Here is a 15,028-nt window from a genome sequence, read left to right as displayed (position 1 = left end):
CAGAAGAAATGAAACCATGCGACTGATTGTAGTTATAACAATCATTTTATTTTATTTTGTGCAATATGTATTATGGATAAGTATTTTCTATTTATTAATAAAAAAAAGTATGAATTTTGGGGTAATTTTATTTATTTAAGTATTTCTTTGGTCACTGAACACTTATCAATAGAAAATGAACAGGTAATACCTGCGGTCTATCATTTAATTACAAAAATACCAAAGTTATTACTTCAATATAGAACATAAGGCTTCTACACTTCTGAATATGCAGGAACTCATTATGAAAAGTTTTTTAAAGGGATTAAAAAAAATAGTATCAGAATTGGACAATTCAGTAACATGAAATCGGTGATTGTTATCAGCCCTAAAAACCTGATCAGAACATCCTTACTGGTCATATTACAGATTTAACAAATCTAGTTTTGTTTTACTATTGTCAAAATATGCCCAGAGGAGAAATGCAGATACTGCATTTATTCTAGATGTCTTACATAACATTCTTGTGCCTCAGTATTCTATAAAAATTGATAACAGCATGCATGAAGAAGTAAACCTTATTTCAATAGGAAAAAGAACACTAGCAACTTAGCTATCTTTAAAAAGGGTTGTGATGTAAAACTTAATGTTTATATTTAAGTATTTGATATCCAGGGCAACTTAGGAGAAAAACAGGTGCTCCTAAATTTTAAAATTTAGCTTCTTGCATGATGAATTCAAAAGCAAATGGTATTACTAGTTGCAGAAGAGAGTTAGTACAGGTTATGCTCACAATTTATGGACAGAAAGGCTGTGCAAACAGAAGGGTATCCATTTAGAGCATTGAGAAGTCTTTCTCTGATATGTTGGAAGTTAATTCATCATCAGGGGGTTTCTCCATTGCAAAGTAAGATAAACAGATCTTGTCAAATAATAGTTTATCATGCCCAGCGTTGCATTTGAATATTCCTATCATCATGCCTTTGGCTTCACATTCTATGTTATTTTAATTTCTGATCACACCTCCCGCTTGCCAAGGAAATATCTGAAATCAATTTTCTATGTAACTGCTAGTGAAAGTACATACAATAGATCCTCAGTCATTGATTTCTTCCAGTCCAATTGTCATTGTTTTCCATGCCTTATGACCTTTTTGATCTCTTACTTCTTACTTATATTGCCTTTTCCTAGTCATTTTCTCTGTGTTTTAATTTATTTTGTATTCAACATTTGTTTTTGGATCCTTTGTACCAATTTTGCGCCACTCTCCTACCAACCTTTGCTCGTCACAACTATGTCTTCATACCCACTGGCTACTAGTTTTCCACTTTTGCATACATAACTTATTATATTGTCACCAGCACCTTTCTGGCTGTGTTTCTGGATCCTCATCATCCTTTGGTTATTTGTTTCACAGTTCAGCACTATTTTGTACAGTTGCAGTATTGGAGACTACCCACAAGAATTAATAAATAAATGACAACACTATATGGGTGTGCATAAGGAGACAGCTATACCATTGTGGGTAATGTTGAGTTTTGTTGTTTTAACTGTTGTTAAAGTAGGAGTAGTTTAGTGATTTGTGAGACTGCCTGTTGGTGACGCTGCCGGTTGCTCCAGTTTCCTGGGTTCATGTGTTACATTTTATTATTATCCTTGTAAATGTGCATGTTCTCCTCAAGGCTGCATGTTTTCTCTTTTCTCCATGTACTCCAAGTATAATATTGAGCAAAAGACTTAGACCACCCAAGAAAATTGTTTTAAAGCTAGTTATCAAGAAAGTAAATGTTTATTTGCATGTGAGAACACTATTTAACATCAGAATAAACACACATAAACATCGAATCAATAAATAGTGACTTTCTTACACAATTTGGCACTATCTGCTTCAAGTGGTTTTGTGTACTGTGTCCTATTACTTTGCGTACTTTGTACTTTGGTGTTAGTTCCTGAGCAAGAACTTAAGTGAATTTTCTTATGTCCTTTAAGGAAGTGATATTTTAATTCTTAGATACAGACAGCTTTTTTTGTCTTCCACTGCAGTTTATGCCATCAGCATGTACAATTTTTTCAAATGCCACTTTAAACACTCTACCCTGAAACCCCAGTTTGGTGTGCTATTGCTCATTGACCTTAGCCTTTTGATATCAAAGTAAAAGTTTATTTGTTAAACTGCATCACTAGTACATCCAGATCTGTTTATCCTTACCTTATTGATTTGAATCAAGTGTGATATTAGTGGAATTTAACAAATAAATGAAATTTACCATGGTGCCTCAAAGAGAGGTTTAGGAAGTAAACCTGTGTTGGAAAACAGAAGACATTTTTGTTACTTTATATTGTATCCATTTTTATTTGTATTTTGTTTTAATAAGCAAATAAATAATTACTGTCCAAATAACTAGATTAAAAATAGTTTTCATGAGGATTGTAAGATTTTTACATAGGCACACACACACACAATGGATGATCAGAAAGGTCTGATTTTGTCCTGTTAAGAGAAGCACAAGTAAAACCAAACAACCAACCAACTCCCATGAACATTAACAAGTTTGTTATAACATTCGAAAAGGGTTTCTGTTTCAATTAAAATAATGATTTGTTTCGCTTGACAGAACAGATGGTAGTCATACTGGTCAAGGTCTAGAGAACAGGGTGGGTATGACATCTGTAGCACCCATTACACAGACTGAGGGTGAGTGTTCCCACAATAAGAGTTTTCCTTTTTTTATTGGGGGTCAAGCCTAGGGTGCTGTTGAAAATAGGGCCTGTTAAAGCTCACTGAGACATCTCATGTTTGATTTTGGGCTGTACAAAAAATAAATTGTTGTTGTTGTTGACAGCTTTGCTTTCCATGTTTCCTCTGATTGACTGGCACATACACCAAACAAACTAGTGAATTATGGAATGTACCACACCCTGAGCATTATAAAAAATTGCACAAATGATGAGATCTTGTCAAAACTGGCTTGGGCCAAAATCACCATGCTTCCATTGTTTGGAGTGTTGCTTCAACTCTGGATAATACAAATGATTGATTCAGCTGTAGTGTCTGCTATCTTATCCACCATCACTCTTCAATTATACATTGTGATTTGCTGCTCAGTGGCAACATTTTCTTCCATCAACCAGTCCTTGAGTAACACTCGAGAAACATACTTCCATTACTGAATTCTCCAGCATTCTTTTGTAATGTTCACAGGTGTCTTCAGTGATACATTTTCTCCTGATATTGCATACTTTAGTATATGACCTGAGAATCCTTCATATTCACAAATAATTTTACCAGCTTATCAAGGGGTCTTAATATGCTACACTAACCTACCTAGACAGGGCACTAGTCCATTGCAGGGCCCATATACCAAAGTAACAAAATAGAGGTTTTGTTGATTATACTACAGATAGACACAAGTTAGGGGAAAACAAAAGAGCAAATACAATGGACCAAATGAAAAAACAAAGAGCAAAACCATGCTGTATCTCTAGACCTTACAACACAATCATTCCAACTCCTGCCTCTCCATCGGGGTGGCTCAACCATATACTCACTCTGTGTGGGTTTGTTTGCCTTACTTAATGTTCACCACCTGTTCTTAAACATTATTTATATTTAGTTTAAGATCATTTATGAAAACATTGTTGTTATATACAGACTTAACAAATTTGTGTCATGTCCGTCAATACTGGTGTCATCAGTGAACTTGACCATTCTAACTGGAATAGCATGTGAAATGCAGGTATTAGTGTTGTAATCAGGTTGTGTGTTTCCTTTTCCGTAACACTTATTATGCATGCAGTACACTTCCTCTTTCAATTTTCCGACTCTCAGATTTGCAACTCACTACCTCTTAATTGCCATAACCCTTCCTTCTTCTTTTTGCATGCCCCAGCTGATCACTGTCTGGCTTTTTGCATTTTCCTGGTCATGGCTTGGCAGGAACCATTCATGAGGCACTGTAAAATGTTCTAATAAATGGATTTGGCAAAAATTATGAGGGGATAAGACGTTTTTACGTATAATGCAGTCTTAAACATCCATTAAACATAAATGTGAAAGAGAGTGACTGATGAAAATGAGTTGTGACTATGTGTCAGTAACATCTAGGAGCTTGTCCAGGCCACAAGTTCAAGTGAGGTGGGCTGCATACATCCCTTGGATCATATGTTGAGAACCCTTGTTAATTGACTATTTTAAAATCTATAAATACTAACCTCTTTTTCCTTCTACATGAATTATTCAATATATATTTTTTTTATAAATACTGCAATGAAATGTTTCTGTAACATACTGTATATATAGTAATTGCTTAGGTTTCTGTTTTCTTATTGTTTTCAATGATTTTTTTCTTGTGCATATTTATGGCTTCATAGATTCTCTTTTACTTTATTTTAGTCGAGTAGTAATGAAAAAAAAATGTTTTCAGGTTTGTTTTGGGTTCAAATACCACTTGTATTCTTCTCTTTTAAACTTTCAATTGATTTTTTTAGTCCTTGATGTAATTTATTATATTTGTCTAAGTCTACATTTTTATCTGTTTTAGAATTTTCCTATAGAGTGATCTTTTAAGTCTTACTTATTTAATAATGTCCTTATTCATCCATGTAAGCCATTAGTTTTGTCCTTTTGGTTTTTGATTTTTTTAGGCTTGTCTGAAATGAAAGGCATTATGTGATGTTTGCATTTCCATTCAAGATGTTTCCATCTTCCTCCATAAAGTGATCTTTTTCCAAGTTATAGACCTTTGCTTTGGAGTACATTTGTGTTTTTTAAACATGATTTGAAATTTAGGAATGTTGTGATCGCTGTTGCTTAAATGATTGATAATTACTGTTCTTTTTTATGTCCTTAATTTTGTGTAAAGATAAGTTCTACACAGACTTACTCCTAGTTGCACTTGAGAAAACAGTAATTTGTCATTTCAGTTTTCTCTTTAGTATGTACAAGAGGAAACTGGAAATGAAATCCTGTAAGCAGTAACACAAAGACTAATTGACATAATGTTTTCAAAACATTTGAGAAAGTTAGTTATGTTTAAATCAAGAAATGCAATGCATACAAGTGCTTGTAAATGTTAAACAATTCTACATATTCAAAAGCATCATGAAGCTCCAGGGACATTGTGTCCTTAAATGATTTATTTTTCTACTAGACATTAAGCCCGTTACAATAACGGGCGCTAGAATAGTAGTGCATAAACATTAGTAGGAACAGTCTATATTAAATGGCAAAGGACCGTCTATTTTCTGTTACAGTAATACTGGCTTGTATGTGGCTGTAATATGCGTCACTGTACTGTGTGCCTTTAATTTTCTCTCTCAGTAATACATCTCTCCAGCAAGTATTTTAATCTATGCTGGCGTGCAGCTGATTATTGCATGTATGGCGTCTCCCCAGCAACGGATTTTATGTGCGCGAAAATAAATCTACTTTTAAAAGTCATCCTATTGTAATATCATGAAAATTCGTATATTTAGGAAAACACTTTACACTTTACCGGGCCAAGTTTGTTAATCGCAAATCTGACATCCTCAGAGTGAACACTTGCACAGCAACAAACACTAATCCCACCTCTTTGGGGAAGCTGGTCTCCGCGTCTCAGTACCCGATTGGATTTTTCGTGCGTTATGTTTTAGGTCTTACCTCATTTACTGAAATCTGATAGGATTGGCCGCGCGATATTTTATAGGTTCCGCCCTCTCTGTCTTGTGTGACACGTCAGGCGGCCTTTGAAGCATCGCACCGTGCCCCGCGCATACACACTTCACCAGAAGACACACACACACGGACACATGGACGCACACAGGGATTTTATTAAAGAGGATATATCAACTTACTGTGAGTTACTTCTTCTTCTTCTTCTTTACTTTTTCCCACTTCTGCGTGGGGTTGATGTGCCTGATCAACCGTCTTCATCCACATTTCCATCTCTCTTTTGCCCATATATTCATTGTCTTTCCTTATCACATGTCTGCACTGCTTCAGCCTACTTTCCTATATATCTCTCCCACTTTTGTTGTTAACCTCTGATTGTCTCCTTTCTTATTCTGTCCTTTTTTAACTTCACAGATCCATCAAAACATTTCTGCTATATTCAGCTTCTTCTCCTGTGCTCCCATTACTGCCCAAGTCTCAGCTCCATGCATCATTGCTGGTCTTACCCCATTTTAAAAACCTTACCTTTAACCGTTGCCTTAATTCTTCAATTACACAATACTCCTGATACCTTCTTCCAATTGTTCCATTCCACACTACATTTATTTCTACATCTAATCTGCTGCTTTGCAGTAAGGAGACTGTGGAAGATTGTGGGTTCACTTCCCGGTTCCTCCCTGTGTGGATAGCGCTTTGAGTACTGAGAAAAGCGCTATATAAATGTAATGAATTATTATTATTATTAATCCTCCATCTTGGGGAACTGCTGGTCATAGATATTTAAATGTATCCATTCTTTTCAATAGTTTTCCCTGCAGACTTCGTCTGAATCTGGATCATCAATAAACCTCAAATATTCTGTCTTCTTCCTATTTATCTTCAATCATTTTCCAACTTCCTCTCTACCCCTATGGTGAAAGGCTTATTACCATTGGATAGCTGAATTTCAGAACATTCTAATGATGTATAGTCGTTTATGATTGGTCATTTGTACTACATGTCACAGCTGTGTGTATGTGGCAGCAAATATATTGAGTATGCACAGCTCATGTTTACTCACTGTTACACATTACACATGCACAAAGCTTGACTGAGATTCTGAACAAAGTTTTGACTTTACTGAAAACAACATGTTTGATGAAGGATTCAAGGCTTGACTTTGAAGCGTCGCTGTGTACAGTTTTACAGTTCAAGTGTTATTGGTTCGATTTCCATGGCTGGAGGCTGCGTGCTGGACGTTCTTTCTATGTTAGTTTTCTGAGCAGTGCTCTTTCAGTTTCAACTTAGAGTACACTGGCAGCATTTTTTTGCATACCGATGAGTAATTGTTACACTTTACTTGTGCCTCCTGAAGTTTCACACAAGGAATCCCCCCACCGCAGTTTGAATGTCACTTAATCACGCAGCTTGTTTCACTATGTCACAAGCATATGAGGGAAAAAAAACAGCTTCAGCTAGTGACTTGTTCATGGTATAATCCCCACCACCAAAGTGATAGCGCTGTGCAGTATTTTTTAATACCATTTGTAATCATATAATGCCACCATTTCTAGTCCCCACCCCCACTCCCCAAAAGAGAGGGAGAAACTAACACAGTCACAAAAGGGAAATAAAATTGATCAGCGACTGGGCTTTCAGTGAGGTTGAGCTTGTTTCCTGCCCAGAGCCATCAGTAAAAGCATTGTTCCAACCCCAGTAACCCAGCCCCAGAAGAAGCTGGTATGAAAATATACAGTATGTGTACTTAGTTTATTCCATATGTGAAATGCAAGAAAAATTGGAACAACAACAAAAAGTAAATGAATAACCTTTTGTATGGCAACAGCAACAGAAGACAGGAGAAGATGTGTGAATGATAGCACAAAAACCCCAATCTATTGTACAGAATGTAAGGTTTCGCTGTCTTTTGGTAAACAGTAATTGTTTTAAGGATGGGCATGAAAAATAATTTTGAAAGTAAAAGTTTGGATGAGTACTTAATTATATAGTTGTTTCCTTTTTTCGTCAAAGTGATATAAAGTGTTTGTGTTTATATGTATGTATAACTGAAACTGCAGTACTTGTTGTCAGAGTTAGTTTAAGTACCAGAGTCTTAATGTGTCTGAAAAGGGACAAATTGTTTCCAAAAACCGGGACACCATGTGCTAAACTGTATAACTTTGCAATGCTATGGTATATAAACTTGGCACAGTGATAGCTGGCAGATTGGGTCACAAAAGAAAATTGATTCCAGGGTTGTGCATCTTAAAATGTCTTGGTTATGTACTGTAAAATCCAGTTTTTTGTAGAGAAATCCCTAAAGTACCAAATTCTTTTTTGTTTTTTATTTAGTTGATATTAGCCTGAACAAAGGTTTTTAATCGTATAAATACTTTCTTTTAAAAATCAAAGTGTTGTACTCACTACTTTTCAGGCATTTGCAGTTCGCTTATTACAGAAAGTAATAGCTGTCTATTTTTGGGTATGTAATTTAGGCGCAATAATGCCAAAAAAATAAATCCTCAGTGCATAAGGGGTTAATAAAGTACACTTATCTTATGAGCCCAGTGCATTATATAATAATTACAATTAAAACATTAAAAATGAATTGCTACATAAACATAAACAGAAGCTCAAACTTCAAAACCCCAATTTATAACAAATAAAGTAAATAATTAATATACAGTATAGTTAATATGTTAATATAAAGTACTGCACAATTCAATTATTCCTTACAGTTTTGGAGGATTAAATGATCATATTCCTTTTAAGTAATACTTGAGATTTTTATAACTATCAGGCAACCATACCACTAGCAAAATTTTTTAATTATTCTACATTTCCTTCTTTCATTTGTTAATACCTAATTTCAAAATTTTAAGGCCTTACTACTTTGCAGAGATTGTAGTCTTAATGGTCCTATTCCCTCTAGAGGTCCCTGGAGAGACTGGAGGATTAAACATATCTCATTGGGAAGCAATGAGCTCATTCTTCACTGACTGAACAAAAGCTGGCACTAATTAAAACAGACAGGGGATGGAGACTTTGCTCACATGTTCTTTCTGGGCTCAGAAATTTTCTTCAATGACCGTTGTGTTAACATCTGAACAAGAGTCAAACTTAAAAATAATAATAAAAAAATCTGTTTAGAAGGCATACCGGTGTTTGAAGAACTTGGCACTAAACAACGGAGACCGAGAACTCTGTCAAGTAACTACAGAAACAATTGTATGATATACAGTACAATAAAAAACTAAGCTAATGTGTAAGTACATCTTTTAAACAAAAGCTGGACCTAAAGTATTACAGAAAAGAACAAAGTCAAAATAAACTGGGTTTCCTAAATGAGTAGTTGCCCTTGTCTACTAGGTGTGGTTAATTTCCAATTTGCCCATCTACTAAGTACCAAATCACCATGTACCATCTTTCCCCCACAGTCAGGTTTTACAACAAAATCTCCAACTGACTGAAATGGGACTCTGAGATGAGTAATTTTAAATCCACTCACCAGATTACAATTATTCACCTCTTTGAATCAGTTCTTGGGTCAGGAGCTCCCCTATTTGGCTATGAAAAACAGGGCTCGAACTCATCCAAGCACTCATGATCCCTTCATGATCTTGCAGGAGCAACTTGGCCTATGTATCCCAGTTATAAATAGCTGTGCTGCCCTGTGCTCCTTGCCAGCCACTGCCAACCCTCCATGGCCTCTGTTTCTATCCAATGGACAGTTAGTCACACCTGTTTTTTTTGTGGTTTGTCCACCCTCTAGTGTTCTGGGGATATTGCCCATTTCAACCAGGATGTGAGTGTCTCTTTTGCTCTGATTCCTCAGCATGTTATACGTTGGGGGGAACATACCTAACAAGGTGTACTGCCGTCTAACATCCCCTGATTCCCTACAATACTTTTCCAGTGTGTTAACCTAGCCTACCCAGAATCTATGCTTATCTTAAAAATTATGATCATTTTCTATTGGGATTCTTCACTCTTATTTTGTCTCAGTACTTCTATTCTAAGAAAAGAGCTGGGATGAGATTTTTCATCTCATTGTTATTTTACCTTAAAAGCTTATTTTACATACCCTGTGACTGTGCTTATTGAAGAGCATACTTACAATGAAATACAATGAATACTACTACAAAAAAGTAATATATATTTTGCATATGCAAACACAAATGGTTAACACTGTAGCATTGTTAGTTGTTGGCAAGATTATAAAGCACTGCAAAGGGGCCACAGAAAATTATTGGCACCCAGAGGCCTTTTCTCCAGGGCAAATACATCACTTTCTGCTTTAGAAAATCAAACAGTATAATTAAAGACCACAGCCGTCCCATACAGCCGCCTTTTCTCATTCTTTCCTTCTTCAAACAGTACAAGGCAATTGTCACTCACACCAGTTGATTCAGGGATAGTTTCTACCCACAAGTTGTAAGGCTGCTGAACAGTCAATCATAAGAACAAAGTTGTAACACAACAGCATATATATAGAGAGAATATACTTGGAAATACATATATATATATATAATTTGTAGGCTAATAATGCTTTTTTGGTATCCCATTTTTGTCTCTGTTCTTAAGAGACTTGCATCTACGAATTACATTGTACTATGCACATATGATAATAAATTTGACTATAATTATTAAACAAGACTTTTAAATTGCATTAATTAAAACAGTATTTAATTATTAATGGATGCAAAGAAAAACGCAGAAAAGTGAAGGATTTTAAATGTATTCTAGTAACTTCTTTTTGATTCACTAATTCAATGCTGAGTTCTTCCTTGGTACTTCTAATTGTTTAAACCCGTGAGCATCATTTTCTATCCACATGTGGGGCAGGTTTTTGAATTCATTCTGAGAGAAAGAAGAACATTCTTTTGGGCTCCTTTTTACTTTTTTACAGATACTATTAAACTATTATTCCCCATTCCTCACAGAGCTGAACTTTCCTTTTTACTCATCTAACTAAATATTATTTGAAAATCTTTAATCAGACTGCTGCCATGCAGCGTTAAAATTAGGTGCCACCTCTGGAACCCTATAGACAGAATTTCTGTTTATACATGTTTGCAAATGTGCAGTTTAAAAGATTCTAATATTGTGTCAGTAACATTTCAGCAGGGATCACATATGCTTAGCAAATCAATTTTTTCCACACAAGAAAACACTTGTTCTGCTAAACAAACAGAGAATATCATTAGAGTTCTATATATTAACAATATTGAAACACACTAATATTCACAGCTTATGACTATGTGAATAAAATAGGCATGCTTTGTTTAAAAGCAACATACATCTGGAAAATAAGACCACTGAAATCCATTTACACATTTTATTACATTATCATATACAACTACTGTATAAGTTAATTTAATGATTATTTTTCTGACAGTGAGCAAAACTAAAAACACAATAATGTGAATGGAATTTCAAGTATTAAGTCAAATAATGAGCAAGTTCGTTAAGAAGATTTGGATTTGTTTCTTAAAATGTGAAAACAAAGTTTATGACTATGATTAGTATGCCTAAATGTCCTCTGTGACCTTATAATTCTAAGGAATGGCAAACAAGCATTAATTTTGAAATATAGTACCTAGGCTACAATGAAATTTGCAACATCTGAGAGATCTCCAACATAAATCTAATCTCAGAAACAGCATATATGGACAAAAGAAGACTTTTAGGATTCAACCAAACAGAAACTGTGCACAAAAATGTACATTTTGATGTCATCAGTCCTTCTTTCACAAGCCTTTCGACACTTTACTCTACAGAAGCAAGAATCATAAACTACTGACATTTCAACATAAGTTACAAAATGTAACATTAGGCTTAAGCAAAGAAATGTAAAGCCTAAGCAAAGAATGCATGAATTGGAGAATAAAATAATTGTTTTCAAGCATTATAAAGGGGACACTAGGATATGTTTTGTGTTGGGTAGATTTAAAAGCCATTTTTGGGGTTGCCTATAAGACCTGTACTTTTCATACCATCTGACACCCCCTCCAGCCACATTTTTTTAGGTGTTTCTTTGGCCTCATCCCAGTCACCTCAATCTTGGTGCACCTCTTCACCCAGTCATCCTTTCACTCTACATGTCCAAACCACCTTAGCCTGTGTTTCCTCAGGCCATCCTCTTTTTTTTAACTCAAGACTCTTCTTCCTCTCACTCCCCACATCCACATGATAATTTTCATTTCAGTTCTTTCCAGGTTTGCTTCATGTTCTACCTTCACCACCTTGTCTCACTTCCACAGAGCATATTACTCACATAGGTTTCATAAATGTCTTCCCTTTAATGCTAGAGGCGCTTCTTTAGAAATCAGAATGGTGAACAACTTCCAAACTTTCTTTTGTGTATCTCTCGCACCTACTATCACTGCTCTGCCTGCACCTCCATTTGCACTTGGCATGTCACCTACTTTAAGTCACAGAACTTCTCTTTCTCTAAAGCAGCTCTATTGCTGATAACTAAATTAATACGTACTACATCAGCATTCTGCCTCAATCTCACAAACTTTCTTTTTATTAATTGTTTTATTTTATTTGAAGAAATTAACCTTACATACAATCAAGCTGAACTTACACAACAAATGATTTCATAAAACAAGGAAAGCAAAAATGAAAAGAGAAAAGAAATAGAAAAAGAAAGAAAGAAATACTATATATATGAAAGTTTAAAAAGTAAAGCAACAAAACAAACATTTTCTACAGCAAAGGTTAAACTTTCTGCCCACAGACTGCTCTTCACATCAGTACATTTTTATGCTTAAGGCTATTGCTTTAAGGGTATGGTTATTGCCATTCTGAAAAGATAGTAAGAGACACAAAAGTTTCTAATTTTGGAAGTAATGTTTACTTTTTTTTTTCCCGGTGCTTGCTGATGTAGCCCTTCATTAACTTAAACCATGTATTTTGCCAAATACAAAAAATGACATATTTTTTTACAAACATGTTTTGACCTTGGCTAAACAAAGCAAATAATTTCATTTATGTAGCTTATTTTTTTTGGTTCCACAGTAAGGGGAAAGAATATCCACTGAATTTCTTGGAAGACAAGTGCAAGAATTTGAAAAGTGAAATGTTTTCTAGTGGCAGCCTGAAAATACAGTTTGAGCTATCATAACTGTAGCATCATAAAATACTACATTTGAATAATAATTAGGCAGCCACCATTCCTTTCTATGCAAACACATCAGGAAAACTACTCTCTTTCCATGAATTATAGATGAATGTAAGGAGAATGAATTATTGAGATCATAATGATGTAATCTCTTTTCTCTGTAGAGACTTGAGTGAGAACTTCATTCAGGCCATTCCCAGGAAAGCTTTCCGTGGAGCCACAGATATCAAAAACTTGTGAGTATAGTCTGCTGGAGTATTGGTTGTCTGTATACCTGCCTGATCTTTTCTGCTATTGCCCACATTTGCACCCATTGGATATAATACAATTTGTAAAAAATAATTCAAAAGAGTACAAGTATAGCATATCAAATAGAATAAGACACTTATGATCAGTCACATAATTGGATTTTATATATCCCAATATTTTCAGAGTTTCAGTATTTACTTAATGGGATTTACAACATATGCTAAAAGTTTGTTTTATAATGAATAAAGTTGGCCTGATGAGACATAATGGATATAGTCTCTGCCTTAAAGTACCTACATTATACTAATTTAAAATCAGACAGGAGGATCTTTCTTTAATTTGTGTGCTCTCACAATTTCCATATTAGCTTTTTTCTTGAAGGGTGGTTTCCCTTCATAATTAGTCAACAGTATAAGTAGTTAAAACGCAGTCTGCTTTACTCAAATGCTACCTTTATATATATTGGAAAATCTACATTCATGTGTTAGTGTATTGATGAATGCATGTTGAAATGTTATTTCTTTATGTCAGTTGCTGTAATAGATTAATCTTACTCATGACTTTGCAAAAAATCTGATACTGTATTCAGTTAGACTTTGTGTAACTTGGATAACTTGAATTGCAGTTAGATAACTGAGATACAGTAGTCATTTGGAAAATCTTGCATGTAGATTCAGCTTGGTTTGTTATTGATTATAAGCCAAATTAACTACATTTTTATAATATATTGTCTCTTTTGATACCCATACAGAAATGAAAGCATAATTAAAAAATACACATTTCTTGGAGTTATATTAAGAAAATGTTAACACTTCCACACCACAGTAGCTCTCCTCGTCTTTATGTTTAATGTATTTTTTGTTAGTGTGGCTTGGTTTTCTATTGATTGAATGTGTAGTACTACAAAGGAGTTGGAAGTCTGACGCTCTGCTACCTGCTGCTACTTATTTTTAGAGGCAGAGCTGTGCAGGTTTTACATACAAAAAATATGGAGCATTATGCAAATATCTTCACAGTGTATTATTCTCCACTAATATCTTCTGAATCATATGTCATAGTGTTGCCCTGAAAAGACAGAGCGATCAATTCAAACTTCTAACAAAATTCCTACCTTGTAAAGGTACAAAGAAGTATAATGAACTATACTTTTAGTATTGCAGTATAAAAAATATAGAAATTATTTGGTTTTACAGTAAGTGTAACGAAAACTCTATAATTGGTAAACATCATGAAGAGTTCTGTTTTCCACAGTATCACTGTTTTACCAAAATGTCCACTGAATAACTTTAAATTTTTCAGTTAATTTTGTTTTTCCTTGAGCAGAATGCTAATTGCTACCATGAAACAGCAGATTTTTAGGCAGCCCCTGTGGAATCTATACAGAAATGAAATAACTGGGATGTGGTCTCATCCGTTGCGGGAGATGGACATCTGAAGTGGAGCTCCGTTATCAGCGGTGTTATTTTTTCTATTATTTCTTATTATCCCGAGGTATCCTGTATTTACCCAACCCCAGGGTTCTATTACAGTATATGCAAGCATATATAAAGATGGCCAGCAAGAAAGGGGCTCAGAAAGAAACGGTAAAGAAATCTAAAGCTACATCCAAGCCTAGTCAGGCAAGTTCAAGTTCAAGGTACGGTCTATCAGAGACTGACTTGGAACAGACAGGCGAAAGCCCAGACTCCTTGGAACCACGGTCCACTGGATTGTCTCCAGTTGAGAGCGAAAATGGGAGAGAATGTGCAAGTGATGTAGGTCACAATAGCTCGCCGATTCGAGAAGATCACTGGAAACTGGAAAAGGCCTTGCAGTCCACGCTTTTACCTACTCCTCGCGAGCCAGGAACATCAGCTGTAATAGAGCCCACTGCTTGACCTACGGTGCACGAAAACAGAAATGATCTGTCCGAACTGAAGGTGACGATCGCTGAGCTCAAGCAAGAGATAAAGAAAGATATAAAGAAAGAAATGAATAGTATGCTCAAGACAAGCGAGAAGCTGCGGCGGGAGCTGCAAGAGCTGCAGCAGGATAATAAA

General features: G+C 35.2%; 1 protein-coding gene across 2 annotated transcripts in view; it reads left to right on the top strand.

Moving 5' to 3' along the window:
* slit1a (slit homolog 1a (Drosophila)) overlaps positions 1 to 15,028 on the top strand; it is a 342,025-nt gene that overhangs the window by 166,764 nt on the left and 160,233 nt on the right. For both annotated transcript variants that reach the window (XM_028795698.2, XM_051922445.1), the window contains exon 5: positions 12,905 to 12,976. In XM_028795698.2, coding sequence (XP_028651531.1) covers positions 12,905 to 12,976 — 72 coding nt within the window. The remainder of the gene's footprint in view (positions 1 to 12,904; positions 12,977 to 15,028) is intronic.

Source organism: Erpetoichthys calabaricus, chromosome 2 (genome assembly GCF_900747795.2).
Source record: "Erpetoichthys calabaricus chromosome 2, fErpCal1.3, whole genome shotgun sequence".
Taxonomy (NCBI): Eukaryota; Metazoa; Chordata; class Cladistia; order Polypteriformes; family Polypteridae; genus Erpetoichthys; species Erpetoichthys calabaricus.
This window is presented reverse-complemented; position numbering and strand designations above follow the sequence as displayed.